At 52.0% G+C, this 27025-nt stretch overlaps 2 protein-coding genes across 4 annotated transcripts; both read right to left on the reverse strand.

The window, feature by feature from the left end:
• Positions 1 to 3594: 3594 nt before the first annotated feature.
• ANKRD23 (ankyrin repeat domain 23) lies at positions 3595 to 10734 on the reverse strand. The gene is made up of 9 exons (XM_033238904.1): positions 9670 to 10734; positions 8073 to 8219; positions 7783 to 7908; positions 6425 to 6550; positions 6075 to 6173; positions 5890 to 5988; positions 5651 to 5749; positions 5382 to 5480; positions 3595 to 5299 (listed from the first exon to the last, which is right to left on the reverse strand). Exons 1-9 carry the CDS (start codon positions 9694 to 9696, stop codon positions 5204 to 5206), a joined length of 918 nt encoding a protein of 305 aa, XP_033094795.1. The 5' UTR covers positions 9697 to 10734; the 3' UTR covers positions 3595 to 5203.
• ANKRD39 (ankyrin repeat domain 39) lies at positions 7858 to 26441 on the reverse strand. 3 transcript variants are annotated; one of them, XR_004443917.1, is made up of 6 exons: positions 26240 to 26441; positions 19860 to 19963; positions 18917 to 19120; positions 13540 to 13715; positions 8073 to 8219; positions 7858 to 7908 (listed from the first exon to the last, which is right to left on the reverse strand). XR_004443917.1 is itself a non-coding variant. In XM_033238905.1 (4 exons), exons 1-4 carry the CDS (start codon positions 26337 to 26339, stop codon positions 13572 to 13574), a joined length of 552 nt encoding a protein of 183 aa, XP_033094796.1. In that variant the 5' UTR covers positions 26340 to 26441; the 3' UTR covers positions 13257 to 13571. The 3 variants fall into 3 exon arrangements, 1 of the variants encoding a protein (XP_033094796.1); XR_004443918.1 differs by lacking the exon at positions 7858 to 7908 and adding an exon at positions 12509 to 12616 and having other exon boundaries at positions 8100 to 8219; XM_033238905.1 differs by lacking the exons at positions 7858 to 7908; positions 8073 to 8219 and having other exon boundaries at positions 13257 to 13715.
• Between the last annotated feature and the right edge of the window lie 584 nt (positions 26442 to 27025).

Consider the following 27025-nt stretch of genomic DNA (forward strand, 5'->3'; position numbering starts at 1 on the left):
TGGCAACCACTAATCGTTCCATCTCTTATTTTGTCATGTCAAGAATGTTGTATAAATGGGAGCATAGTGTGTAAGCACTCGGGATTGTCTTTTTTTTTTTTTTTTTTTCTTTTTTTTTGAGATAGAGTCTTGCTCTGTCGCCCAGGCTGTAGTGCAATGGCCGGATCTCAGCTCACTGCAAGCTCCGCCTCCTGGGTTCACGCCATTCTCCTGCCTCAGCCTCCCGAGTAGCTGGGACTACAGGCACCCGCCACCACGCCCGGCTAATTTTTTGTATTTTTTTTAGTAGAGACGGGGTTTCACCATGTTAGCCAGGATGGTCTCGATCTGACCTCGTGATCCTCCCGCCTCGGCCTCCCAGAGTGCTGGGATTACAGGCGTGAGCCCCCGCGCCCGGTGGGATTGTCTTTTTCCACTCAGTGTCTTTCTCGGGAGATCATCCAGGTGTTGCGTGTGTCAACAGTTTGCTCCTTTTTGTTGCTGAGTGGTATTCCGTGGTGTACACATTGGTCCCGTGAAGGACACCTGGGATGTTTCCAGTTTTGGGCTATTCCAAATAAAGCTGCTACGGCTGTTGATGTACAGGTTTCTGTGTAAAGATTAGTTTTCCAGGAGTGTAAATGCTCGGCCACAGGGTTGTTGCATGTTTCCTTTTTGTCGTCGTTTTTTTTTTTTTGAGACGGAGTCTCGCTCTGTCGCCCAGGCTGGAGTGCAGTGGCCGGATCTTGGCCCACTGCAAGCTCCGCCTCCCGGGTTAACGCCATTCTCCTGCCTCAGCCTCCCCAGTAGCTGGGACTACAGGCGCCCGCCACCTCGCCCGGCTAGTTTTTTTTTTTTTTTCTTGTATTTTTTTTAGTAGAGACGGGGTTTCACCCGGTTCGCCACGATGGTCTCGATCTCCTGACCTCGTGATCCGCCCGTCTCGGCCTCCCAAAGTGCTGGGATTACAGGCTTGAGCCACCGCACCCGGCTGCATGTTTCGTTTTTTAAACAAACCGTCAAACTGTTACGTCCTCACCAGCAACCTAGGATGGTCAGTTTCCCCGAATCCTCCGCAGCACGTAGTGGTGTCGTGTTTTTACTTTAGCCGTTCCGACAGGTGTGTCGTGATGCCTCACGGTGGTTTTTCATTTGCATTTCCCAGTGATGGACACCTCCTGTGTTTCCCTTCAGTGGAATATCCCTGTCTTTCACTCATTTTCTGATTGGATTGTTTTTTCTGTTGAGTTTTGAGTTTTTTGGAGATTGCTTTCTGGGATTTTTGGTTTGCATTGGTCCGTAGCTTATCTTTTTCATCCCTACCCCCCTTTTTTTTTTCTGAGACAGAGTCTCACTTTGTCACCCAGGGTGGAGTGCAGTGGCACAATCTTGGCTTACTGTGTACTTGACTCCTGGACTCAGGCAGTTCTCCCACTTTAGCTCCCCAAGCAGATGGGACTATCACCACAACCAGCTAAATTTATCTTTATTTATTTATTTATTTTTTGTGATGGAGTTTTGCTCTTGTTGCCCAGGCTGGAGTTGAACGGCACGATCTCGGCTCACTGCAACCTCCGCCTCTCGGGTTCAAGCGATTCTCCTGCCTTAGCCTCCCGAGTAGCTGGGATTACAGGCGTGCACCACCACACCCGGCTAATTTTGTATTTTCAGTAGAGATGAGGTTTCTCCACGTTGGTCAGGCTAGTCTCAAACTCCTGACCTCAGATGATCCGCCCCACCTCAGCCTACCAAAGTGTTGAGATTACAGGCGTGAGCCACCGTGCCCGGCCTATGCCCAGCTAATTTTTTTTTTTTTTTTTTGAGACGGAGTCTCGCTCTGTCGCCCGGGCTGGAGTGCAGTGGCGGGTTCTCAGCTCACTGCAAGCTCCGCCTCCCGGGTTTACGCCATTCTCCTGCCTCAGCCTCCGAGTAGCTGGGACTGCAGGCGCCCGCCACCTCGCCTGGCTAGTTTTTTGTATTTTTTTTTTTTTTATCCTTTTTTTTTTTGAGGCGGAGTCTCGCTCTGTCGTCCAGGCTGGAGTGCAGTGGCGCAATCTCGGCTCACTGCAAGCTCCGCCTCCCGGGTTCACGCCATTCTCCTGCCTCAGCCTCCCAAGTAGCTGGGACTACAGGCGCCCGCCACCTCGTCCGGCTAGTTTTTTGTATTTTTAGTAGAGACGGGGTTTCACCATGTTAGCCAGGATGGTCTCGATCTCCTGACCTCGTGATCCGCCCGTCTCGGCCTCCCAAAGTGCTGGGATTACAGGCTTGAGCCACCGCGCCCGGCCGCCCAGCTAATTTTTTATAGAGATGGGGTTTCATGATGTTGCCCACACCTGGTCTCGAACTCATGAGCTCAAGTGATCTGCCTGCCTCAGCCTCCCCAAGTACTACAATCACAGATGTGAGCCACTGTGCCTGGCCATCTTTTCACCCTCTTGGGGTTTTATACAGAGCAAAAGTTTTCAGTTTTGATGAAGTCCACTTTACTGATTTTTCCTTCATGGACTGTTGCTTTTAGTGTCGCGTTTAAGAACTCTACCTAGTCTTAGATCCCAAAGGTTGTCTGTTTTTTCCTGAAAGTTTTATAGTTTTACATTTAGGTATGTATGTGAGCCATGTTAGTTTTTGTATAATGTGTAAGACTTAGGCTAAAGTTCTTGTTTTAGCCTATAGCTGTCCAGCTGCTCCAGCACCGTTGAAAGGTTGTCCTGCCTCCATTGAATTACTTTTGCACCTTAAAGTCAGCTGGGCATATTTGTGTGGTCCTGTTCCCATGATGTTCTCAGCTCTGTCAATCTGTGTGTCTGTCCCTCTGGTTCACATAGCTATATAGTAGATCTTAAAATCAGGTGGACTGATTCCTCTTCTCACTTTATTCTTTTTCAAAATAGTTTTGCTATAAATTTTTATATGGATTTTAGAATAACCTTGTCTACATCTACAAAACATCTTTGAGGATTGATAGAAACTGCATTCAACCTGTATGTTAATTTGAGAATTGATATCTTTACTATATTGTGTCTAACAATCTGTGAACATGGCATGTCTATTTAAATCTTTGATTTCATCATGTTTTGTAATTTTCAGCATACAAGTCCTTGCATATTTTGTTAGATTTAAACCTAAGTATTTCACTTTTTAAGCAATTGTTAACAGTACATATTTTTAACTTTTGTGTCTATATGTTCATTTCCAGGAGGTAGAAACAGGTTTTTGTGTATTTATCTTGCACCCGAGATTTGCTGGACTCCCTAGGTGTCTGCTTTCTATAGATTGGTAGGATTTTCCACATAGACAAGCATGGCCTCTGCATGAGAATACCCGGATCCTCCCCTCAGGGCTTCTGACTTAGGGTGTGGACATCAGGACTTTTTAAACCTTCCTGGTGATTCTGACAAGCAGCTGAGGTGGAGAACCACTGCTCTCTGACCTTGTCGTCAGCAAGCAGAGATGCCTTAAGCACAAGAGCCTAGTGCTAGGACCCCACATCCTACCCACTCTGCACTCGGCCTGTCTTGCTGCCGGCTGGCATGGCTAACAGGCCTGGACCCTAGCACACAGTCCTGGTGATTGAAGCATGGGCTCCTCTTGGCCCAGGAAAGACAGCTAGGCTGTAATGGATAGCCCGTTTTAATGAACAGAAGATACTGGTCAGTATAAAAAGGTGTGTTTGTCACTGAGGTGTCCTCATTTCTAGATGAGGATTTGTCTTCTCCATGGTCTTGAACGCCTGCTTCGCCATGGCACCAGCGTCTGGTGCACGCTGGCTCTGTCACCACAGGGCAGGAGCTGCTCATGGAAAGGTGTGTGCCCCGAGTGTGGGGCACTGGTCAGCTTTTCCACTTAGTAACAACAGCCTTGTTCTGGGCCTGAGAAGGCCACCAAAGGCAGACTAAAAAGAAGCATGGCTAAATGCCTATCAGCCTGGTACCTAATGTAACCCGGGACCCATGTGAGGGAGGCTGAGCCTTCACCTTTCAGCCCTTCCCTCAGCATATGGTTCTCAGTTTAGGGCAGAGCTTGTTAAGGTTCACTTTCTGGCATTCAGGGGCCCAGCCCCGCCAGCAGTACAGGTCTACACCCATGTAATTTGAAACGTACAGACAGTGGAAAAGGAAGAAGTCTAGGGAGCTTGGGTCCTTAGACCACCAGAGAGCAGGGAAGGGATGGGAAGGGCCAGTGGGGGGAGGGCCTCACCTTCCCCTGCTTCCCTGTGGGCTGGGTTCAGAGCCCCTCAGTGTCCTGGCCTCTCAGGTAAGATCAAGCAGGGTGGGTGCAGCTGCAGGGTTCCAGGCAAGAGCTCAAACTCCAGTACCAGGGACTTAAGAGCCTCAGGCAAACGGGTTACGGGCCACCGCCCCAAGAGTTGAGTGGGCCACAAGCAATCCCCAGTGCCCAGGCACTTCCCCATGAGAGCCGCCAGCAGGCGACAGTGTGCCAGGCCGGCCTGAGCAGGGCCCGTGCACAGTGGGTGCAAGGCTTCTCAAATACGTGCTCCAGCTCATCAGTCTTAGGACTTCTGAGGCAACCTAGTGGGTCCTGGACTTCTGTTGCTGTGGGGCCTCAAACCTGTTGAGACCTCAGACGGCCGGAACCCACCTCCAGAGTCCCTACGACCAAAGGTGTCTAGAGCTGCCCCAGACACTGCCAGGGTTGCTACTGACAGGAATGGGATCCCCGGAGAAAGCCTTGCCCATGGGCATCCACCAGCTGCAGACAGGCCTGGCCCCTGCACGGCCTGCCTTGGCTGCCCCTTGTACATCCTGGATGGCATCTGCCGGCCCCAGGCTGAGTCCCCACCCGCAGAGACTGGCCCTGGGGAGAACAAGGCAAGCCCCTAACCTGGGACAAGTGGACACTGAGGATTCCCAGACCCAGCCCTGGGTGGCTCCAGCCTGGGACTGCTCCCTTCGGGCTCCCTTCTTGGCCCTCACTCTCCTCCCCTTCCTGGCCCTCGTCTGGACCCGCGCTTTGCGAAAGCTCCCCCGTGGTCCTCTGCTCCAGCCCTGGGAGGGAACGGCTCCCCTGACAGTCGGAGTCAGGGAGGCCCCTCTCTCTGCCTGCTGGGCCCGGTGCCACTCCTCAGTTCTGCAAGGGCTGCTGAGGAGGCACAGCCTCGAGAGGCAGGAACCTGGGCTGAGGGCAGGAACCACAGAGGCGCAGACGCGGGGGCCGGGCACGGGAGGGAATGGTGGCAGTGCGCAAGGCCGGGAGGCTGCGGTCAGCACCGGGTGCGGGGATGCGCCACGTGAGCCTGCAGGGCCTCCCGGATGCCGCGCTGCCAGTCTCGAGCCAGCTGCACCGGGGTCACGGAGGCCTGGGAACAACGGTGTGGGTCAGTCCCTTGCAGGCGCTCCACCCGCCCTCAGGACAGGAGCCAGGGCTGCGCCCACACTCACCGCGTTCCGCACGCCCAGCTCGGCCCCATAGAGCAGCAGCAGCTTCATGGCTTTGTAGCTGCCGTGCCGCACGGCCTCGTGCAGAGCCGTGTCCCCCTCCTGCTGAGAACGCAGGCAGTCAAGCTCCTGCCCCTGCGTGCTGCCCTCCTCATGCAGGAAGGTCAGGGCTGCTGTCACCGAGCACACAGCACCTCTGGTCCCGGCTGGCGCTCCTCAGTCCCTGCCCCTCTGGAGCTCCCAAGCGGGAAAAGACCAGGTGCCTGCCTTACCTTATCCTGTGCGTTCAGGTGGGCGCCACACTCGATGAGGTGCTCCAGGCATTCGGGGTGCCGGGTGCGCACTGCCACATGCAGGGGGGTGCTCCCAATCTGAGAGCAAGTGGGGGTCAGTGCTGGGTCTGGATTGCTAAGCCGAGCCCGCCCCAACCGACAGGACTACACATGCTCTCTTCTCCAGGAACAGCGTCTGCTCCCGTGTTGCGGGGCCCCCAAAGCACCCTGCCCCTCACCTTGTCCCGGGCGTTGACCCGGGCTCCTTGGTTAAGCAACTGTTTGAGGATGTCCAGATGTCCTCCGCGGCAGGCCCAGAACACAGGTGTCCTGTCCAGCTGCAAAACAAAAGCACCCAAGCACTCAGAGCTGCTGGGATGTGAAACTGGGCGTCGACCAGAGGCTGGGCCTTCCCCCTCCTCACCAAGTCCCGTGCGTCCACGGTGGCACCTGCCGCCAGCAGCTTGTTCACCAGCTGGCTGTGACCCTTCAGACAGGCCCAGTGCAAGGCGGTGCGGTGGAGCTGGGGGCAGAGATGGGAGATTAGGCAGAGGGAGTGCAGCTAACCCTGGAGACCCCACGCGGTCCCCCTCCCAGGGCCAGGCCCCTGAATGGAATTATTGCCGCTTCCTCCCCTCCCTCTGGAGGCATCACTGGATTCGTGCCCATGAAAATGAAAGTCCCTGCAGCCTCCTAGGCCAGGGCTTGAACACACTGAAGGCAGTGCTCCTGCAGCTGCAGCTGCTGCCAGCCGACTCACCCCACCTGTGCTACCTTGTCATGGGCACTGGGGTCCCCTCCGTCTGTCAGGTACTTGTCAATCAGGGACTCCTGGTTCTCAGCAGCTGCCTTCAGGAACATCTCCAGGTCCACAGGCTCCACCTGGGCCTGGGGCTGCGGCTGGGTCAGTTGAAGACAAGACCAAATCACTCCCAAAGGCCGCAGGTGCCCAAGACATCACAGCGCCACCAGCCTGGCCCACGGGCCCCACGCAGCCGACCGAGGAACGCTGCTGGCTTGTACTAATGCAGTTTCTTATTTTAATGCCACCCCAGTAGACTGAATAGACTGTGTGTGTGTGGGTGTGTGTGTTATGGATTGACTTGTATCTCTCCAAGATTCATGCGAAGTCCTAACCCCAGGTACCTCAGAATGTGACCTTATTTGGAAACAGAGTCACTGAGGATGGAATTAGTTCAAGATGAGGTCACGCCGGAGTACAGTGGGTCCCTCACTGGTACAACTTGTGTTAAGGTGGGCTGTAATCCAGTGTGACTGGTGTCATGAAAGGGGACATGTGGGCCGCTTGCAGTGGCTCACGCCTGTAATCCCAGCACTTTGGGAGGCCAAGGCTGGAGCGCAGTGGCACAATCTCGGCTCATCGCAAGCTCCACCTCCCAGGTTCACACCATTCTCCTGCCTCAGCCTCCCAAGTAGCTGGGACTACAGGTGCCCACCACCATGCCCGGCTAATCACCTACTGATCACGAGGTCAGGAGATTGAGACCATCCTGGCTAACACGGTGAAACCCCATCTCTACTAAAAATACAAAAAATTAGCCGGGCGAGGTGGTGGGCACCTGTAGTCCCAGCTACTTGGGAGGCTGAGGCGGGAGAATGGCGTGAACCCGGGAGGCAGAGCTTGCAGGGAGCTGAGATTGCACCACTGCACTCCAGCCTGGGCAACAGCGAGACTCCATCTCAACAACAACAAAAAAGGGGTGGGGGGACACGTGGACACAGGCATGCACATGGGCAGAACACCCAGCGAACGTGAAGGCAAGAGTCTAGGAACACCAAAGATCACCAGCATCCACCAGAAGCCGGAGAGGCATGAAGGGATTCTCCCTCACTGCCCTCAGAGGGAACCAGCCTCGCCAACACCTTCCTCTCAGCCTTCCAGCCCCCAGGACTGCGAGGTGACACACGCCTGCTGTTGAGGCTGTCCAGGCTGTGGGACTTTGTTACAGCAGCCCTGGCGGACACATCCCCGGGGGCTCTGGAATGGATTTCATGGGCTCCCCAGGTGCCGGCTGTGTGGTCCTGGCCTGCAGCGCCCACTCCTCCCCAAGCCCTTCCTCTGGAACTAGAGCCCTGGTGTTGGCATGCCCTAGCCCCGACCTCCCACTCACCTTAACCAGGGGCTCGGGTTTCCTGGGGGGGACTCTGTGTCTCAGTCGCTTTTTCCGTCTTTGAACCAAGTTTTCCAAGTCAGCCAGGTTATCCAGATTAACTCTGGAACTGTTAAATCTTTCAAGCTGGGGCAGAAGACAAGACCATGCCAGTCACCAGCCGCTGGTCAAGATCTCTCTGCCCTGCCGACAGGAGACACCAGCTGCTCAGGCTGCCCCACCAGAGTCCCTCCAGGCCTCACTGCTCAGCCAGCCTCAGGGATTAGCCCCCACCCCTGCCCCTCTCTCACTTTCTTCTTCTTCTCTTCTTCCAGTTTCAGCTTCTCCCGGGCCACAGCCTCTTGGGGGCCCCTCCTCCAGTCCGTAGGCCAGGCTCCAGGGTCAGGAAGTCCATGTCTAAATCCCAACGCCTTCCCTTCAACTCTTTCTCCACTTACCTGTAGGAACAGGATATGAGTACCGAGTTGGGAAAATTGGAGGAGCCCTTAGAAAGCAGAGCTGTGGAGTACCAGGGAGCTGTCTGCTAAGGGCGAATGTCACAAGGCTGCTGCCCGGGATGGGAGTCGGCCTCAAAGCCCCAGCGCTCCAGAGTGCTGGCCAGCGCCCTCAACCCGTGGGTGCTGCTTGCTCGGCAACCGTGGCATCGGCATTGGCTGACACCCAGGGTGTCAGCAGATCCCCGCCTACCCTGCTCCTGTCAGCAGGAACACAGCTGGGGGACATGAGGCCACAAGCTATTTATACTGCTGGGCGTGTGCCCAGGTAGCCTCAGGGCAGATGACACCTTAGCTTCCCCCATGTTGTTGTCCTTAAGATTCCTACCAGATCATACTGGCTGCCACCGGACTCCAAGCTCAGAGGGACAGAGGAGAAGCCCCCGCTGGGTAAAATTCTAAATGCCTGGGTTCAGTTCTCGGCTCCTTTTGAAGCTACATTTAAGCTCAAACACTTTTAGGCACTTGCCTAATGAGCTGTGAAGGTTGTGAGTTACTGGGGCCTGTGCCTGGGGCAAAGCCTGTAGCAAACATCCATGCTTCCTCACACCGCGCCCCACCTCAGGAGCTCGGGAGGAATCGGCATGTTGTGGGGAAAGAACAGGCTGGAATGATAGGGTAACAGATCCTAGGGCTTTCCAGCCAGGTAGAACCATATTCCTTCTAAAGAACTCGAGCAACCTAACACTTCCCTGCCATTTGCCTCCTAGCAGAGGCTGCACCAGGCCTCCAGCCCACAGAGGGGCTTGCTGGGCCTCACACCCTCCAGGCCCCTCCTCACCCAAACCAACATCCCTAAGCATCAGTGTCTCTCACTGCCCAGGGAGCGCAAGAGCACCTTCCCCATCCCCAAGGCAGCCAGGCCCTCTGGCCATTTCCAGAGCAACAATATCAGGTGCTTCAGCTGAACTACAACCACCAGGGCGACCACCACAGCTACACTCGCATCTTCCAAAGTAACCTGCCATTTCCTGTTCCTCTTTCGCCATCACCATCCAGGGCAAAACTCACTGAACTCAAGGATTTTCATGTCTTCTTTCCCATTTGACATCCCTCTCTTCTTCCCTATCCCCTCCGGCACCTCACATGAGAACCGAGCAGACACACCAGAAAGAACTGCACGCCCCGCCGGCTGTGGTGGTACACGCCTGGAGTCCCAGCTACTCGGGAGGCCCAGGTGGGAGGACTGCTTGAGCCTAGGACTTCAAGGCCGGCCTGGGCAACCTAGCAAGACTCCATTTCAAAAAATACCGATTGTTATAAAAGAAATGCATGCTTCCTTGCACCTAAGACTTGACCCTCACACCACAGAAAGAAGCTGCCAGCCCTCCTCTAGCCAGCCTCCTGTCCAGCCAGTCCCAGGGTGCCTCCCACCTCCGTCCCACATCCTTACCAACTGCTGAATGCTGATGAAGTCCATGGTCCCCCCCGTTCCTTACACCCCCCAGTGAGAAGAGCTGAACTGCTCAGCCCTTTATAGGAGTGCCTGGGGGTGGGCAGGGGTGGACCGAGAAGGACTGGCCCAGGGGCTTGCACCTGGGCCAGATGACTCTGGGCCTCTGTCACACCAACCAAAATACCAGTTTGGGAATGCAGCCCACTGGGGAAAGGAAAAGGAGCTGTTTGCAGATGAGCTGGCTACATCCTCGGACACCCACTCCTGCACCCCTGCCATGCCCCACACCTACTCAGGGCCATTTAACCAACACGCCGCTAGCGCAGATTGGGGTGAAATGTGTTCCCCTCTCCTAAGTTTAGATGCCACTCCTGAAGCAAGCCCAGCCTGGCCTCCATGTTTTAGGGCTGGCTGCCTGCGAACCTGAAAGCCCAGCCTGGGTGGCTGAGCAAAGAGACTGGAAACCTGAAGGGATGGTCAGGATGGGCAGGAGCGGCCAGCCTACAGCCTCAGCCCTCATGGTGGTCATGCCAGGAAACTGTGATCTCCCAACTTGCAGTTTCAAGGCTGCCCTTCCCTGTGCTGTGGGTTTCTTGCCCTCGGGCTCCCCTGCTCCTCCCCCAGCGCTCTGAGAGCACATGGCAGCTGCCCCAGCCTTGGATTCAAGCCTGGTGCCTGTCCTCCGGCCTCTGGAAGTCCTCCGCGCCCCTCCACAGGCCCCTACCAGACGCTCTCCAGGGACGGAGCGTGCCCTTCCAGCCACAGAAAAGGGGAGACGGAGCCGCACCAAGTCCTGGGATGGAATAGTAACCATGAAATCCAGCCGCAGAGCAATGTGCCTCACGTCACCAGTCACATTTCTGATTCTCAGGAAGCCAGGCATGCCCTTCACCCAGCTGGACCTTGAACTCCGCCTGGGCCTTTGCAAGGAAATCAGCCAGTAAGTAAGACCCCAGAATCAGAGCAACCTGAGCAGAGATGACCAGGGCACAAGGAGGGAGAACTGTGGCCAAGGACGGCCACAGGCCCCAAATGGCTGCCCAGCTCCCAAAGAACTGGCCTCTGGGAAGGACTTCCACATTTTCAGAGAACTCAGGGAAAGGCAGAGCTTTCTTAGAAAACTCAGTTCTTGACCTGGAGCAGTGGCTCACGCCCGTAATCCCAGCACTTTGGGATGCCAAGGTGGGCGGATCACGAGGTCAAGAGATCGAGACCATCCTGGCTAACATGGTGAAACCCCGTCTCTACTAAAAATATAAAAATTAGCTGGATGCCTGTAGTCCCAGCTACTTGGGAGGCTGAGGCACAAGAATCACTTGATCCCAGAAGGTGGAGGCTGTGGTGAGCCAAAATCACACCACTGCACTCCAACCTGGATGACAGAATGAGACTTGGTCTCAGAAGTAAAATGAGTGCAAAAAAACAAGAAAAAGTAAGACTGGCCACCACTGTCCACTCCAACTCACAAATGCCCCTCAGCCTGTGGCACTGGAGGAGTGTTGTTTTACACCCACAAGCTTCAGGGGAATTCTCAATAGAAAACCTGTTGGTTGTCTTGTATGACTGCTATTAACTCTGACTTAAAAGAAAAAATAAAGCCAGAAACAGTATGTTGAACAAGAAAGGAAAAAAGATCCCTTATAAAAAGTTCAAACAGGCCGGGCGCGGTGGCTCAAGCCTGTAATCCCAGCACTTTGGGAGGCCGAGACGGGCGGATCACGAGGTCAGGAGGTCGAGACCATCCTGGCTAACACGGTGAAACCCCATCTCTACTAAAAAAAATACAAAAAACTAGCCGGGCGAGGTGGCGGGCGCCTGTAGTCCCAGCTACTCCGGAGGCTGAGGCAGGAGAATGGCGTAAACCCCGGAGGTGGAGCTTGCAGTGAGCTGAGATCCGGCCACTGCACTCCAGCCTGGGCGACAGAGCGAGACTCCGTCTCAAAAAAAAAAAAAAAAAAAGTTCAAACATAAATGGAAGGCTCAGGACCTCCTTGACGCCCTCTCTTGCCACATGGCCCAGGAGAAACCACGGCTGGCAGTGTAACAGCCACCCTCCTGTTTCCGCTCTGTGCATTTTGTGGATGTACATCCACATTTTTCTTTTGAGATAGGGTCTCACTCTGTTGCCTAGGCTGGAGTGCAATGGTGCAATCTCAGCTCACTGCAACCTCCACTTCCTGGGTTCAAGCGATTCTCCTGCCTCAGCCTCCAGAGTAGTTGGGATTACAGGCATCTACCACCACATCCAGCTACTTTTTGTATTTTTAGTAGAGACAGGGTTTTACTGTGTTAACCAGGATGGTCCGGAACTCCTGACCTTAGGTGATCCTCCTGCCTCGGCCTCCCAAAGTGCTGGGCTTACAGGTGTGAGCCATCGCTCCTGGCCTACATCCACTTATAGATCCATACATTTATACCTGATCTTAGCCAAAAGGCTGAGAAGCAATCACATTCTACAGACATGTTCTGTGTGATGAGCTGTGGACATGAGCAGCACTCTCCTGTCAGCACACTGTGTGCTGCTGCACGGCAGAGACTTTGGATCTGCAGAACTCCACACTCCCTATCAGGGAGGAGTCGGTTCTCTCCCTTTTCTTTTTTTTTTTTGAGACGATGTCTCACTGTGTCGCCCAGGCTGGGGTGCAGTGGCGCAATCTCGGTTCACTGCAAGCTCCGCCTCCCGGGTTCCCGCCATTCTCCTGCCTCAGCCTCCCGAGTAGCTGGGACCACAGGCGCTGCCACCATGCCCGGCTAATTTTTTGTATTTTTAGTAGAGACAGGGTTTCACCGTGTTAGCCAGGATGGTCTCGATCTCCTGACCTCGTGATCCACCCACCTCGGCCTCCCAAAGTGCTGGGATTACAGGTGTGAGCCACTGCGCCCGGCGGTTCTCTCTTTTTTAACGTTGCACTCCATGCTTCAATGCACATATTTGTAAATGCTCCTGTAAATAAACATCTTTGTAACTATGGAAGAACATCTCTCTACATAGCTACAGAGAAATCAAATTATTGGCTCTGCTCATTTAAGTTTAAATAGATACTGTCAAACTGCCATCTACAGTGACTGTACCAATTCCCATGAATGGACATCAATAAACAAAGAGAGCATAAAAGACAAAAAGGGAAAAAATTAAATGTACATCTACAGAACAAAGGACCAGGATCTAGACTAGAAACACTCCTGTGACTAAGCAGCATTTCTGAAACTGGCATGGGTGGGCGGCTCACAGCAGACACAGGTGCTCAACCTCACTAGTAGCCAGCAATGAAAAACGAAACAGCACTTTTCTCCTGTTGGACTGTTGCAATGAATGGAATCATGGTATATGAGCGAAGTGCTGATGAGGTGCTGGGGAAGCGGGCCCCCTCAGGCTGCCTGTCACGTGCCAGGCCCTCTCTCGAGGGCTCTCCCAGTGCGCACTCACCTCGCCCCACAGTGACTCTGAGGCAGGCCCTATGATCACCACTCCCTGTACAGAGGAGGAAACAGAAGGGCAGACAGCTAAAGTGACTTTTCCCAAGGGCATTCAGCTAGAAAGCAGCTTCTCACATAGTCCCTATTTTCTTCTAATGCTTACATAGTTTTGTGTTTTTATATTTAGATATTTAATCTTGCAATTTATCTTTGTGTGTGGGATGAGGTAAGGATATAACTTTATTTTTTTCCAAATGAATAGATGTCTCATATGAACTAATTTAGAATGTGATCATCTGCCCAGGCTTAAACACTTTTAGCCACACCAGATCTACTCCCTCGCTTCCACAGTGACCAGACTGGGGCTCTTCCTGGGTCGTCTGGCCTCATTTCCCTGTGCAGCAGCATGGATGCTGACCAAGGAGGGGAATGGAGAACTAGTCTGTGTACCCTTTAAAGGCAGCTGGAGACAGGGTGGCAGCTCAGCTGGATAGCAGGTCCCGCAGGTCACTGTTGCAGGGCAGCAGGTCACATGCTAGCCGTGCCTTTCGGTCCCGGACGGCCTTCAGGGCTGGACTGTGTTGCAGGAGGAGGGAGCAGATGTCCCCGTGACCCCTCTCAGCAGCCTGTGGAGAGAGAGGTTGGAATCAAAGGGCACACCCCGCACTGGGCTCTGCTCTTTCTTGTTCCACTTTCAGGGGCTTCTTCCTTCTAAAAAAGAGGCCTCTCGGGGCGCGGTGGTTCACGCCTGTAATCCCAGCACTTTGGGAGGCCGAGGTAGGCGGATCACTAGGTCAGGAGTTCAAGACCAGCCTGACATGGTGACACCCCATCTTTACTAAAAATACAAAAATCAGCTGAGTATGGTGGCACGTGCCTGTAATCCCAGCTGCTCAGGAGACTGAGGCAAGAGAATCGCTTGAACCCGGGAGGCAGAGTTTGCAGTGAGCCGAGATCACGCCATTACACTTCAGCCTGGCCAACAGAGCGAGACTCCAACTCAAAAAAAAAAAAAAAAGCCTCATGGAAATAGAGATACGGCTGTTTGAGTAGATTTCTTCTAATTCCTACCAAATCCCAATGACTTTATACTGATTTGTGGAGTATCCCAGTGCCATTCTCACAGTTAGCCTGAGTTTTTCTTTCTTGTGTCCTTTGCGAACTGTCTTTGGCCAGACCTACACATTAAAAACAAACACAGCACCTTGTATCTCCAGGCATCGCTCACAAGCCTGCACACATCACCTACAGGGTGCTGTGCACTGTGGGCACGGGAGGCACCAGACATGGCCCCCACCCTTTAGGAACTTTTATTTATTTATTTTCTTGTGTTTTTTAATTTTTACTTTGCGTTTTAGAGACAGGGTCTCACTCTGTTGGCCAAGCTGGAGTTCAGTAGTGCCATTATAGCTCATAGTAGTCTGCAACTCCTGAGCTCAAACGATCCTCCTGCCCCAGCCTCCCAAGCAGCTGAGATTACATGAGATTACAGGCGTGCACCACTACACTTAGCTGAACTTTTTTAAAAAAATTATTTATTTTGAATTTTTAAAAACAGAGACAGGGCGGGTACAGTGGCTCATGCCTGTAATCCCACTTTGGGAGGCTGAGGTGGGCAGATCACTTGGCGTCAGGAGTTTGAGACTAGCCTGGCCAACATGGTGAAACCTCATCTCTACTAAAAATACAGAAATTAGCCAGGCGTGGTGGCATGTGCTTGTAATCCCAGCTACTTGGGAGGCTGAGGCATGAGAATCACTTGAACCTGGGAGGCAGAGGTTGCAGTGAGCCAAGATCATGCCACTGCACTCCAGCCTGGGCGACAAAGCAAGACTCCATCTCAAAAGATAAAAATAAAAATAAATAGAGACAGGGTCTTGCCATGTTGCCCAGGCTGGTCTCGAGCTCCTGGACTCAAGCTGTCCTCCCATCTCAGCCTCCCAAAGTGCTGCGATTATAGGCATGAGCCAAAGTTCCTGGACAGGAAACTCTGAGACAGGCAAGGAAAGACTGAGGCTGAGTTCCCTGTGTTCTCTTCTTCTAAGGTAGACACCCCAATCCGGATGTCGGTTTCTAACCTACGTCCTCCAAAAAATAATAGAGTTAACTTGATTTACATAGATTATCTTATTTAACTTTCACAATAGCCCTCACAGGCAAGAATCATCATTATTCCCATTTTACAGATAAGAAATTTAGGCTTAATAAATGGCTTGCCCAAAGTCGCAGGGCTAACATGGCCACCTGGGATTCTAAATCAGGTTTGCCTGAACTCTTAATAACTCTGTGAACCACTATTATTTCCTACTCCTCCCAACAGACAAATTGGTAGACTCCAGGGGCTTTTGAGAGGTATCAAAATTAACACTAGTGGCAACCACCATCCCAAATTTGAATCCAAATCTTTACTCAGCTGGTCCTCCTGAGTAGACACAAAGCTCTCAATTCCACTGCCTTAATTCAGGCAGTGGGATGTTGTCAGCAGTTGTGAGATGCATCCCAAATAATGTTTACAAAAAAAAAAAATACGAATGTTTGCAAATCATTTTAAAAGACACATACACAGGTCGGGTGCCATGGCTCATGTCTGTAATCCCAGAACTTTGGGAGGCCGAAGCAGGTGGATCACCTGAGGTCAGGAGTTCGAGACCAGCCTAGCCGATATGGTGAAACTCTGTCTCTACTAAAAACACAAAAAATTAACCCGGCATGGTGGTGTGTGCCTGTAATCCCAGCTACTTGAGAGGCTGAGGCAGGAGAATCGCCTGAACCCGGGAGGCAGAGGTTGCAGTGAGCTGAGATTGTGCCACTGCACTCCAGCCTGGGCAACAGAATAAGACTCTATCTCAAAATAACAAAACAAAACAAAACAAAAAACACAATAAAGAAAAATGCACATATCTCACATTTGCATTATCTGCATGACAGAAAAAGGGACAGAGATGCACCTAACTACGGTAACACCAGTCAGGTATACCCACAACAGCATCCTGGCTGTTTACATCCATCATGTGAGTTGTAGCAGTAAAATGTCTGAGCAACATCATTAAAAAACAATCTGTCTATCCAATTGGCAAGGATTTTTTTTTTTTTTTTTTGAGATGGAGTCTCGCTCTGTCGTCCGGGCTGGAGTGCAGTGGCCGGATCTCAGCTCACTGCAAGCTCCGCCTCCCGGGTTCACGCCATTCTCCTGCCTCAGCCTCCCGAGTAGCTGGGACTACAGGCGCCCGCCACCTCACCCGGCTAGTTTTTTGTATTTTTTAGTAGAGACGGGGTTTCACCGGGTTAGCCAGGATGGTCTCGATCTCCTGACCTCGTGATCCGCCCGTCTCGGCCTCCCAAAGTGCTGGGATTACAGGCTTGAGCCACCGCGCCCGGCCGGCAAGGATTTTTTTAAAAACCCAATATTCAGCTGTTCACTCAGCATGTATTCACTGGGCACCTGTGCTAAGTGCTAAGCCTGCAATGTTTTTTTGGGTTTTTTTTTGAGACGGGATATCTCTGTGTCACCCAGGCTGGAGCCCAGTGGCACGATCTCAGCTCACTAGAGCCTCCACCCCCCGGATTCAAGTGATTCTCATGCCTCAGTCTCCCAAGTAGCTGGAATTACAGGTGTGTGCCACCACACCCGGCTTTTTTTTGTTTTTTTTGAGACAGAGTTTCGCTCTTGTTGCCCAGGCTGGAGTGCAAGGGCGCAGTCTCGGCTCACCGCAACCTCCGCCTTCCAGGTTCAAGTGATTCTCCTGCTTCAGCCTCCTGAGTAGCTATGATTACAGGCACATGCTACCACACCTGCCTAATTTTGTATTTTTAGTAGAGACTGGATTTCTCCATGTTGGCCACGCTGGTCTTGAACTCCCGACCTCAGATGATCTGCCCGCCTCAGCCTCCCAAAGTGCTGGGATTACAGGTGTGAGCTACCATGCCTGGCCTAATTTTTGTATTATTAGTAGAGATGGGTTTTGCCACGTTGCCCAGGCTGGCGTCGAACTCCTGGACTCAAGCAGTCGGCCTGCCGTGGCCTCCCAAAGTGCTGGGATTCCAGGTGTGAGCTTTGCGCCCAGTCCAGCTACAACAATTTAAACAGGGCAAAGCCCCAGCTGTTTCTACTGAGACACGCAGACCCCAAACAGGGAATTCCAGGGGTAGAGGAATTAGGAAAAGCTGAGCCCATGGTACGTACAGCTAGGCATACATCCAAGTGAGCTAACCGTGTCTAGGGATCAGAAAAGGCTCTCGCGGGGTATGATATGTGAGCCGAGATCCACAGAAAAGGGCAGAAACAAGTCAGATAACAAACGCGAGGGCAGAGGTACCCAGACAGGGGACAACTTGTTATACATGGCTCTGGGGGGACAGAGCAGTAGGTTCCAGAAAATTAAAATGGCTGGATGTGGTAGCTCACACCTGTAATCCCAACACTTTGGGAGGACTGCTAGGGCTCAGGAGTCGAGGAAAGTGACAGACCCTGTCTCTACTACTAATCATGATTATTTTAAAAGCCTGGGCAATGTGGTGAAGCTGTTTTTACAAAAATTAGCCAGGCATGGTGGCATGTGCCTGTAGTGCCAGCTACTTGGGAGGCTGAGGTGGGAGCATTGCTTGAGCCCAGGAGGTCGAGGCTACAAGTGAGCTGTGATCGTGCCAGTGTACTCCAGCCTGGGTGAAAAAGTGAGACCCTGTCTCTAAAATAAAATAAAATAAAATAGCCGGTCATGGTGGTGCAGGCATGTATAGTCCCAGCTACTCAGGAGGCTGCGGTGGGAGGATCTCTCAAGCCCAGGAAGTCGGGGCTGCAGTGGGCTGTAATCATGCCACTGCCCTCCAACCTGGGTGACAGAGCGAGATCCTGTCTCAAAAAAAAAAAAAAAAAAGAGAGAAGAAGAAAGAAAAATGATTAGTAGGGCCTCTGAGTGTAACAGGCCAGGGGATAAGAGCTCAGGAGAAAACTGGAGGGGTGGGGAAAAAAGACAAAAAAGGAAAAAAAAAAAACAAAACTGGAGAAGGGGGCAGGAGCGAACCCCAGGAAACCGTCACAGTAACTCACGGACCTGGAAAAAGCAAACCGTCAAGGACTCCAGGTGGAGGCGTGGTGCGATCAGAACTGCTTTAAACCATCGCTCCCGGAGAACATCAAAGAAGGGGAAGAGGGGACTAGATTTACACATATGCCACACATGCATAGACCGCCTCTCAAAGGTGCCTGCAAACTCAGTAAAGTGGCCGAGCAGGGTAGCTCACACCTGTAATCTCAGCACTTAGGGAGGCAGAGGCAGGAGGATCAACTGAGCCCAGGAGTCTGAGACCAACCTGGGCAACACAGTGAGACCCCATTCCTCACAAAAAAGGAAAAACAATCGGTAAAGTGAATGCCTCAAAGGATGGGCCTAGAAGGCTGAGGGACGAGGAGCTGGGTAGGAGGGAAACTCGCTTTCATGGCATGCCCTTGTTGACTCTTCAGATTGTTCACCATGTGTAGGTATTTCCAGCTAGAAAGAGTTTTTAAATGATCACTCCAGCTAACATATGGCAAGTGGACTACAGGGACAGGCAAGAGTATGCATAAGTTTCAGAAAACTACATGGAGAAGGCTGCATGCCATGTCTCTAAGGGAAAGAAAACTGAAGCACCACGGGACATTTTAATTTACACGCTCAGAAAAAAAGGCTGCAGAATTATCCATTAGTCCTAAAGTGATGACAGATGGGCAAGGGGATTACAAATGATTTTAATTGTCTTCTCTGATTTCCTGTTTTCCCCATGTTTTCTACATGAACATGTTATAACTTCAAGGAAAGAACATTTTTGGAAGGGGGAACGCGCCCACCTTATGCAGACTGGTCATGCCGTCGTCATCCACCACCCTGGGGTTGGACCCGTGTGACAGCAGGAGCCGTGCGATTTCAGTGTGCCCGCAGTAGCTGGCTCGGTGCAGGGCAGTGGCACCCCCGTTGGTCTGGGCATCACACTTAGCTCCGTTTTCCAGCAGGAACTGGCACACAGCGTAGTGCCCATTGCGGCTGGCATAGTGCTGCAGGGAACAGAGACCGAGGTCAGACGGGAGAAGCCAGGCAGGGGACAAGGGTGGCGGAGAGGTGAGAGCATGCCCCCCCTGCAGCGAGGGGCCTGGAGTCATCTCAGGTTCCACCCCTAGCAGTCGTGTGACCTGGGCAAGCTTCTGCATGCCTAACCTGAGTTTGTCCAACTGAAAAATGGGGAAAATGATCATTCCTATCTCACAGAATTGTTACGAAAATAAAACTAAATCACTGGCTGGGTGCAGTGGCTCACACCTATAATCCCAGCACTTTGGGAAGCCGAGGCAGGTGGATCACCTGAAGTCAGGAGTTCGAGACTAGCCTGGCCAACATGGTGAAAACCCATCTGTACTAAAAATACAAAAATTAGCTGGATGTGGTGGCACGTACCTGTAGTCCCAGCTACTCGGGAGGCTAAGGCAGGAGAATCGCTTGAACCTGGGAGGCGGAGGTTGCAGTGAGCTGAGATCACGTCACTGTACTCCAGCCTGGGTAACAAGAGTGAGACTGCATCTCAAAACAAAACAAAACAAAACCTAAATCACTGATGTAAAGCTCTCACACTAATTTAAAAAATCCAGGTTCATATGATGCTTAAAAAGAGAAATTTTGCTGGAAGAGAAGAAAGGGAGGGAGGAGGTAAAAGTTAACCATCAATCCCCCTCCTCATAGAGCAGGTGTCTCCTGAGTTAACGCTTCTGTCTCCTGACCTTGTGCTCCTCCTTAGCTCACCAGTGCAGTGTAGCCGGCTGAGTCGGGCTGACTCGGGTCCTCAGCCTTCTGGATTAAATGCTTCACTCGGTCCAGGTCTCCATTCAGGGCTGCCGACCAGATTCCTGCAGATAACCAACCAAAGGACTGAATGATGCTGAATGACTGGGAGTTTCAGTGCTTGCTTTGCCTCGGACCTCAGTTTTCTTGTCTATAAAGTGAAGAATATTCATTCCTTCAACAAATACCAACTGAGCACCTCCTCTGTGTTGAGGTTTGTTCTGAATGCTGGTGACTTAGCTGTGAACAAGACAGATAGGGGCACGTCTCATTAGGACAGTAGAACTGGGTGGACACAGACATCTCCATCCCCCTTCTAACACAGAAGTGCTGGATGAAGTAATGTTTAAAATGTTTGGATCTAGAGTGAAATTCAGGTCGGGCTGGGATTACAGGCACCCACCACCATGCCCGGCTAATTTTTTTGTATTTTTAGTAGAGACAGGGTTTCACCATGTTGGTCAGGCTGGTCTCGAACTCCTGACCTCAAGTGATCCACCTCCCTCAGCCTCCCAAAATGCTGGGATTACAGGCATGAGCCACCTTGCCCAGTCAGAAACAACTTTTTAAAAATATAGGCTGGGCACGGTGGCTCACATCTGTAATCCCAGCACTTTGGGAGGCCGAGGCGGGCGTATCACGAGGTCAGCAGATTGAGACCATCCTGGCTAACACGGTGAAACCCCGTCTCTACTAAAAATACAAAAAAGTAGCCGGGCGTGGTGGCGGGCGCCTGTAGTCCCAGCTACTCGGGAGGCTGAGGCAGGAGAATGGCATGAACCCGGGAGGCGGAGCTTGCAGTGAGCCGAGACTGCGCCACTGCTCCAGCCTGGGCGATAGAGCGAGACTCTGTTTCAAAATAAATAAATAAATACAACAAAATAAAATAAAATAAATATATGTAATGATGCCTCCAGAAGCTGCCGAGGCAGTGTGACAATCTCCCACAGAAGAGAATCTCCCTGGTGAGCACAAAGACTGAAAGCTGCAAAACAAGAAGCAATCTGCTGCCCTAAGAGACAATCAGCAAATACAGGTGAGATGAGGGGGATTCGGGGAGTTCAGGGTGGCGTGGCCACAGACAACAAGCAGCAAATGCAAGTGGGAACACGCACGCCTCCAAAGTGAGACATTATTGCACAATCCAAAAAAGGCCTTTAAACAACAACATTGAAGGTGTTCACAGAGACAAAGGGATAGAATCCACAAATCAACAGAACTTAGGAAAAACAAAACAGCCAGATCTGAAACAGGAAAGTTGATAAAGTAAAAAACAGACTCATTGAAACAAAACAATAGATGGGTCAAAGAGTACTGCCGAGCCAGCCAAAGAGAATTAGTGATTTGGAATTCACCCAAAATGCAGTACAAAATGATAAACAGAAAAATATTATGGTGACTTATATATACGTATGTGTATATATATCTTTTTTTTCTTCTTTGAGACGGAGTCTCACTCTGTCGCCAGGCTGGAGTGCAGTGGCACAATCTTGGCTCACTGCAAGCTCCGCCTCCCAGGTTCAAGTGATTGTCCTGCCTCAACCTCCCAAGTAGCTGGGATTATAGGCACGTGCCACCAAGCCCAGATAATTTTTTTTTTTTTTTTTTTTTTGAGGTGGAGTCTCGCTCTGTCTCCCAGGCTGGAGTGCAATGGCGCAGTCTCAGCTCACTGCAAGCTCCACCTCCCGGGTTCACACCATTCTCCGACCTCAGCCTCCCGAGTAGCTGGGACTACAGGTGCCTGCCACCAGGCCTGGCTAATTTTTTTGTATTTTTAGTAGAGACGGGGTTTCACCGTGTTAGTCAGGATGGTCTCGATCTCCTGACCTTGTGATCCGCCCATCTTGGCCTCCCAAAGTGCTGGGATTACAGGTGTGAGCCACCGTGCCCGGCCCAAGCCCGGATAATATCTATATTTTTAGTAGAGACGGGGTTTCACCATCTTGGCCAGGCTGGTCTCAAACCTGACCTCGTGATCCACCCACCTCAGCCTCCCAAAGTGCTAGGATTACAGGCGTGAGCCACCACACCCAGCCAGTGAATGATATTTTTAATGTGCCACTAAATTCGGTTTGATACTATTTTTTTTTTTTTTTTTTGAGACAGTCTCGCTCTGTCGCCCGGGCTGGAGTGCAGTGGCCGGATCTCAGCTCACTGCAAGCTCCGCCTCCCGGGTTTACGCCATTCTCTCGCCTCAGCCTCCCGAGTAGCTGGGACTACAGGCGCCCGCCATCTCGCCCGGCTAATTTTTTGTATTTTTTTTAGTAGAGACGGGGTTTCACCGTGTTAGCCAGGATGGTCTCAATCTGCTGACCTCGTGATCCGCCCGCCTTGGCCTCCCAAGTGCTGGGATTACAGGTGTGAGCCACCGTGCCCGGCCCAAGCCCGGATAATATCTATATTTTTAGTAGAGACGGGGTTTCACCATCTTGGCCAGGCTGGTCTCAAACCTGACCTCGTGATCCACCCACCTCAGCCTCCCAAAGTGCTAGGATTACAGGCGTGAGCCACCACACCCAGCCAGTGAATGATATTTTTAATGTGCCACTAAATTCGGTTTGATACTATTTTTTTTTTTTTTTTTGAGACAGTCTCGCTCTGTCGCCCGGGCTGGAGTGCAGTGGCCGGATCTCAGCTCACTGCAAGCTCCGCCTCCGGGTTTACGCCATTCTCTCGCCTCAGCCTCCCGAGTAGCTGGGACTACAGGCGCCCGCCACTGCGCCCGGCTAGTTTTTTGTATTTTTAGTAGAGACGGGGTTTCACCGTGTTAGCCAGGATGGTCTCAATCTGCTGACCTCGTGATCCGCCCGCCTTGGCCTCCCAAAGTGCTGGGATTACAGGCTTGAGCCACCGCGCCCGGCCTGATACTATTTTTTGTTGTTGTTGTTGTTGAGACGGAGTCTCGCTCTGTCGCCCAGGCTGGAGTGCAGTGGCCGGATCTCAGCTCACTGCAAGCTCCGCCTCCCGGGTTTACGCCATTCTCTCGCCTCAGCCTCCCGAGTAGCTGGGACTACAGGCGCCCGCCATCTCGCCCGGCTAATTTTTTGTATTTTTTTTAGTAGAGACGGGGTTTCACCGTGTTAGCCAGGATGGTCTCGATCTCCTGACCTCGTGATCCGCCTGTCTCGGCCTCCCAAAGTGCTGGGATTACAGGCTTGAGCCACCGCGCCCGGCCTGATACTATTTTTATTGAGGATTTTTTTATCTGTGTTCATTAGGGATACTGGCCTATGGGTTTTTTTTGTTGTGTTGCAGAAAAATATTAAAGAGTGGTAAAGAAACAAGGAAGACAATGTACCAACATATATCTAATAGAAGTTCAAAGAAGGCTGGGCATGGTGGCTCACGCCTGTAATCCCGGAACTTTCGGAGGCCGAAGCGGGCAGATCACTCGAAGTCAGGAGTTCAAGACTAGCCTGGCGAACATGGTAAAACCCCATCTCTACTAAATATACAAAAAAATTAGCCGGGCATGGTGATGAGTGCCTGTAATCCCAGCTACTCAGGAGGCTGAGGCAGGACTGCTTGAACCCAGGAAGTAGTGGCTGTTTTTCTTGAGACTCCATCTCAAAAGAAAAAAAAGGTAAAAAAAAAAAAAAAAAGAGAGACAGAGGAACTGGATACAATGGGAGAAGAGGCATAATACATACAGGCACAATAAAATGGAAAGGACAATAAATCCAGAAAGTCGGTATGACTTGAAAAAAAAAAAAATTCACACAACAGGCTGGGCGTGGTGGCTGATGCCTATAATCTAATCATTTTGGGAGGCTGAGGAAGGAGGATGGCTTGAGACCAGGAATCCGAGACCAGCCTAAGCAACATAGTGAGACCTTGTCTCTACAAAAAAATTAAAAATAAAAAAAGTCCACAAAACAAAATAGATAAAGATCTTTTCCACGTGTAGGAAATAGATAAATGAGTAAGCAAACAAAATAATGTAAGACTGTAAAGGCTGAGCACGGTGGCTCACGCCTGTAATCCCAGCACTTTGGGAAGCCAAGGTGGGCGGATCACCTGAGGTCAGAGTTTGAGACCAGCCTGGCCAACATGGTGAAACCTCCTTTCTACTAAAAATACAAAATTAGCCAGGAGTGGTGGCAGGCACCTGTAATCCCAGGCATTCGGGGGGATGAGGGAGGAAAATCACTTGAACCTGGGAGGCAGAGGTTGCAGTGAGCCGAGATTGCGCCACCGCACTCCAGCCTGGGTGACAAGAGCAAAACTCAGTCTCAAAAAAAAAAGTAAAATTTTAAAAAAATGTATTAAAGTTAGTATTATTTGTAGGAGAGGTGATAGTCCTATGTTATTAAGTCTTCCCAACCAAGAACATGTACCTTTTCTTTTGTTAAGATAAGTTTGTTTTTTGTTTTTGCTTTAAAAATAAATTTTATTGCATATATGAGTTTTACAACACAATGTTATGGGATACATATGGGCAGTAAAAGGATTACTACAGTGAAGCAGATTAACAAATCTATAGTGAAGTGGATCCACAAATCTCACATAATTTCTTTTATTGGTGACAAAAGTAGCTAAAATTGGCTTATCAAATACACTCTTGCCATTAATGTTTTAAAGAATGTATTTGTCTGCACAAAGAAATGAGGAAATTGTTTGCAGTCAAAATTGGTTTTTATGAAAGCAAGATGCCGGGTGCGGTGGTTCACACCTGTAATCCCAGCACTTTGGGAGGCCAAGGCGGGAGGATCATGAGGTCAGGAGTTCTGAGATCAGCCTGACCAATATGGTGAAACCCGTCTCTACTAAAAATACAAAAACTAGCCGGACATGGTAGCACACGCCTGTAATCCCAGATACTCAGGAGAGTAGAAGAATCGCTTGAACCCAGGAGGCGGAGGTTGCAGTGAGCCCACATTGCGCTACTGCACCCTAGCCTGAACAAAAGAGGGAGACTCCGTCTCAAAAAAAAAAACAAAAAAAAAAAACCAAGCAAGATGATAGATACATCAGAGTAACTGGCCTAACTTTGGATAATGCAATGTTTACTTCTTAACAGAACTATTGACACTTATGGGCCGGATGGTTATTGTAGGGAGCTGTCCTGTGCATTGTACCATGTATATAGCATCTCTTGTCTCTACCTACTACACACCTGTAGCACCCTCCCGATTGTGATAACCCAAAATGTCTCCAGACATTCCCTAAGTCTCTTAAAGGGCAGGACTGCCCCTAGTTGAGAACTAGGGTGTTTAGGGAGGGTTTCTGAGGAGATGGCATTGGAGCTGAGATCGGAAGAAAAGCATCAGCTAGCTTAACGGTTGCAGGAAGTTCATTCGAAGGAGATGGGACAGCAAGTCCAATGGCCTTAACTCAGGAAAAGGTCTTGCATATTTGAGACACCAAAACAAGATCAGTGTGGCTGCCGCGTAGTGATTGGGAGAAGAAAAGCATGAGAAATAAAATGAGGAAGAGAAGTAGAGGCGGCAGGGGTGGGTCGACAGAGCTTTGTAGGCCATAACAGGGAATGATCTGAGTTCTAATTTTCAAAAAGCCGCTCTGGCTGCTGTGTGAGAGTAGAAAACCCTGTAGGAGGGCAATCGTGGAAGAGAAGACCCTCTGAGGCAACCACTTCAGCAGTGCAGAGGACAGTGGTAGGAGGGGCGGAGGGAAGCAGGCAGGTGGCAGAACCATGGTAAAGGAAGGCTTCCATGAGAATGCTTGCACAGCAGTGGCAATCAAGGGCTGCATCCGCACGGGTAGAAGACACAGCACAGTAGCACCATGATTCCCGACACTCAGAAGCAGCACCTTGCTTTCCCGCCTTCCTCCGTTCCTATTGCCACCATAATCTCTGTATAATCTCGGCCAAACGTGTTACCTCTCTGGGTCCCGACAGATGAGATACCGTGCCCTGCCTCGAAGGCTGCCCGTGAGAAGTTCTTGCCATCTCCAAAGCATGCAGGCTGCCTGGCACCCGGGGCCAAACAAGGGCCAGTGCCCTCCTTCACCGCGCAGCCCCCAGGCCTGCAGCCCCTCAGGAGGAGTGCAATGCCCCAGATGCAGATTCTGCTCCCCGGCCCCTCTCTTCGACACCTGAGCAGGCTTGCGTCTCCCAGGGGAGGTCGTCCCCCGCCACTCGGGAGGGTTATGGAAACCAGTGTCTCGGCTTCCCCGCCGCCCGCGAGACAGGTGCCTCCTGGCTGAGCTAGTGCGGGACCCTGGCAGGCTCTCAGTACGCAGGAACCACGAGTCCCGCCCGCCCTCCCGCACCAGGCCCCAAGCTCTCGGGGCCCAGTTCACCCGCCTCTCCTTGGCCCCGTGCCTCCTCCTTGGGCCGGGGCCTGGGGAGAGCCACCAGGGCCGCGCGGCCGCCTCACCCCTCTCGAAGTCCATTTCCTCCAGCGTCTGCTGTACGCCGAGCACCGCGCTGGGTTGCGAGCAGCAGGGCCCATCCGCGCAAGGCCGCGGCGTCGCCATTACTGCCCCGGCGCCAGCCGACCTGCCCCAGGTCTCAGGCTCGGCCTCGGCGGGAGGGGCGGACGTAGGGCCCGCCCCGCGTCCCGGATCTGGCTGCTTGGCGTCCGCGGCTGTCGTCCTAGTCCCGCCTCCTCGCCAAAATAGACCAATCAAATGCCTAGGCCTTAGCTCGAGAGCCAATTGCAGAGGTAGGGCGGGGCTTGTTGCGTCGGGCCATGCCCCGAGGCGGCCGCGCGAGGGCGTCAGAGGCTAAGCGGAGGCGCTGGGTTCCGGGAGCGGCGCCCCGCGGGAGGGCCGCTAGGCCGCCTGGCCTTGCAGGGTGTAGGGATGAGGCGGCTGGATCCCGTCGGGAGCTTTCCAGTTACCTTCGCCATGACCCAGCCCTCCAGCGACCTCTCTGGCTCCTCTCTTTACGGCCCCTAGTCCCGCCGGGCTGCTAGGGCAGGGAGGCGCCACACGCTCCACGGTCTTTTTTTTGAGACCGAGTCTCGCTCTGTCACCCAGACTGGAGTGCAGTGGCGCGATCTCGGATCACTGTAACCTCCGCCTCCCGGGTTCAAGCGATTCTCCTGCGTCAGACTCCTGAGTAGCTGGGACTACAAGCGCCCGCCACCACTCCTGGCTAATTTTTTTGAATTTTTTTGTAGAGACGGGGTTTCACCGTGTTAGCCAGGATGGTCTCGATC

This window comes from Trachypithecus francoisi, unplaced genomic scaffold (assembly GCF_009764315.1).
Source record: "Trachypithecus francoisi isolate TF-2019V2 unplaced genomic scaffold, Tfra_2.0 Lachesis_group17, whole genome shotgun sequence".
NCBI classification, from domain to species: Eukaryota; Metazoa; Chordata; class Mammalia; order Primates; family Cercopithecidae; genus Trachypithecus; species Trachypithecus francoisi.

Excerpts from the sequence above, each read along its gene's own strand:
- ANKRD23 (XM_033238904.1), bottom strand. The coding sequence starts at position 9,696 with ATGGACTTCATCAGCATTCAGCAGTTG. Across the intron at positions 8,220-9,669 it reads TCATCAGCATTCAGCAGTTG|GTAAGTGGAGAAAGAGTTGA; the intron begins GTAAGGATGTGG and ends CTGTTCCTACAG. Across the intron at positions 6,551-7,782 it reads AACCCGAGCCCCTGGTTAAG|CCGCAGCCCCAGGCCCAGGT; the intron begins GTGAGTGGGAGG and ends CAACTGACCCAG.
- ANKRD39 (XM_033238905.1), bottom strand. The coding sequence starts at position 26,339 with ATGGCGACGCCGCGGCCTTGCGCGGATGGGCCCTGCTGCTCGCAACCC. Across the intron at positions 19,121-19,859 it reads CAGCCGGCTACACTGCACTG|CACTATGCCAGCCGCAATGG; the intron begins GTGAGCTAAGGA and ends TGTTCCCTGCAG. Across the intron at positions 13,716-18,916 it reads GCATGACCAGTCTGCATAAG|GCTGCTGAGAGGGGTCACGG; the intron begins GTGGGCGCGTTC and ends CTCTCTCCACAG.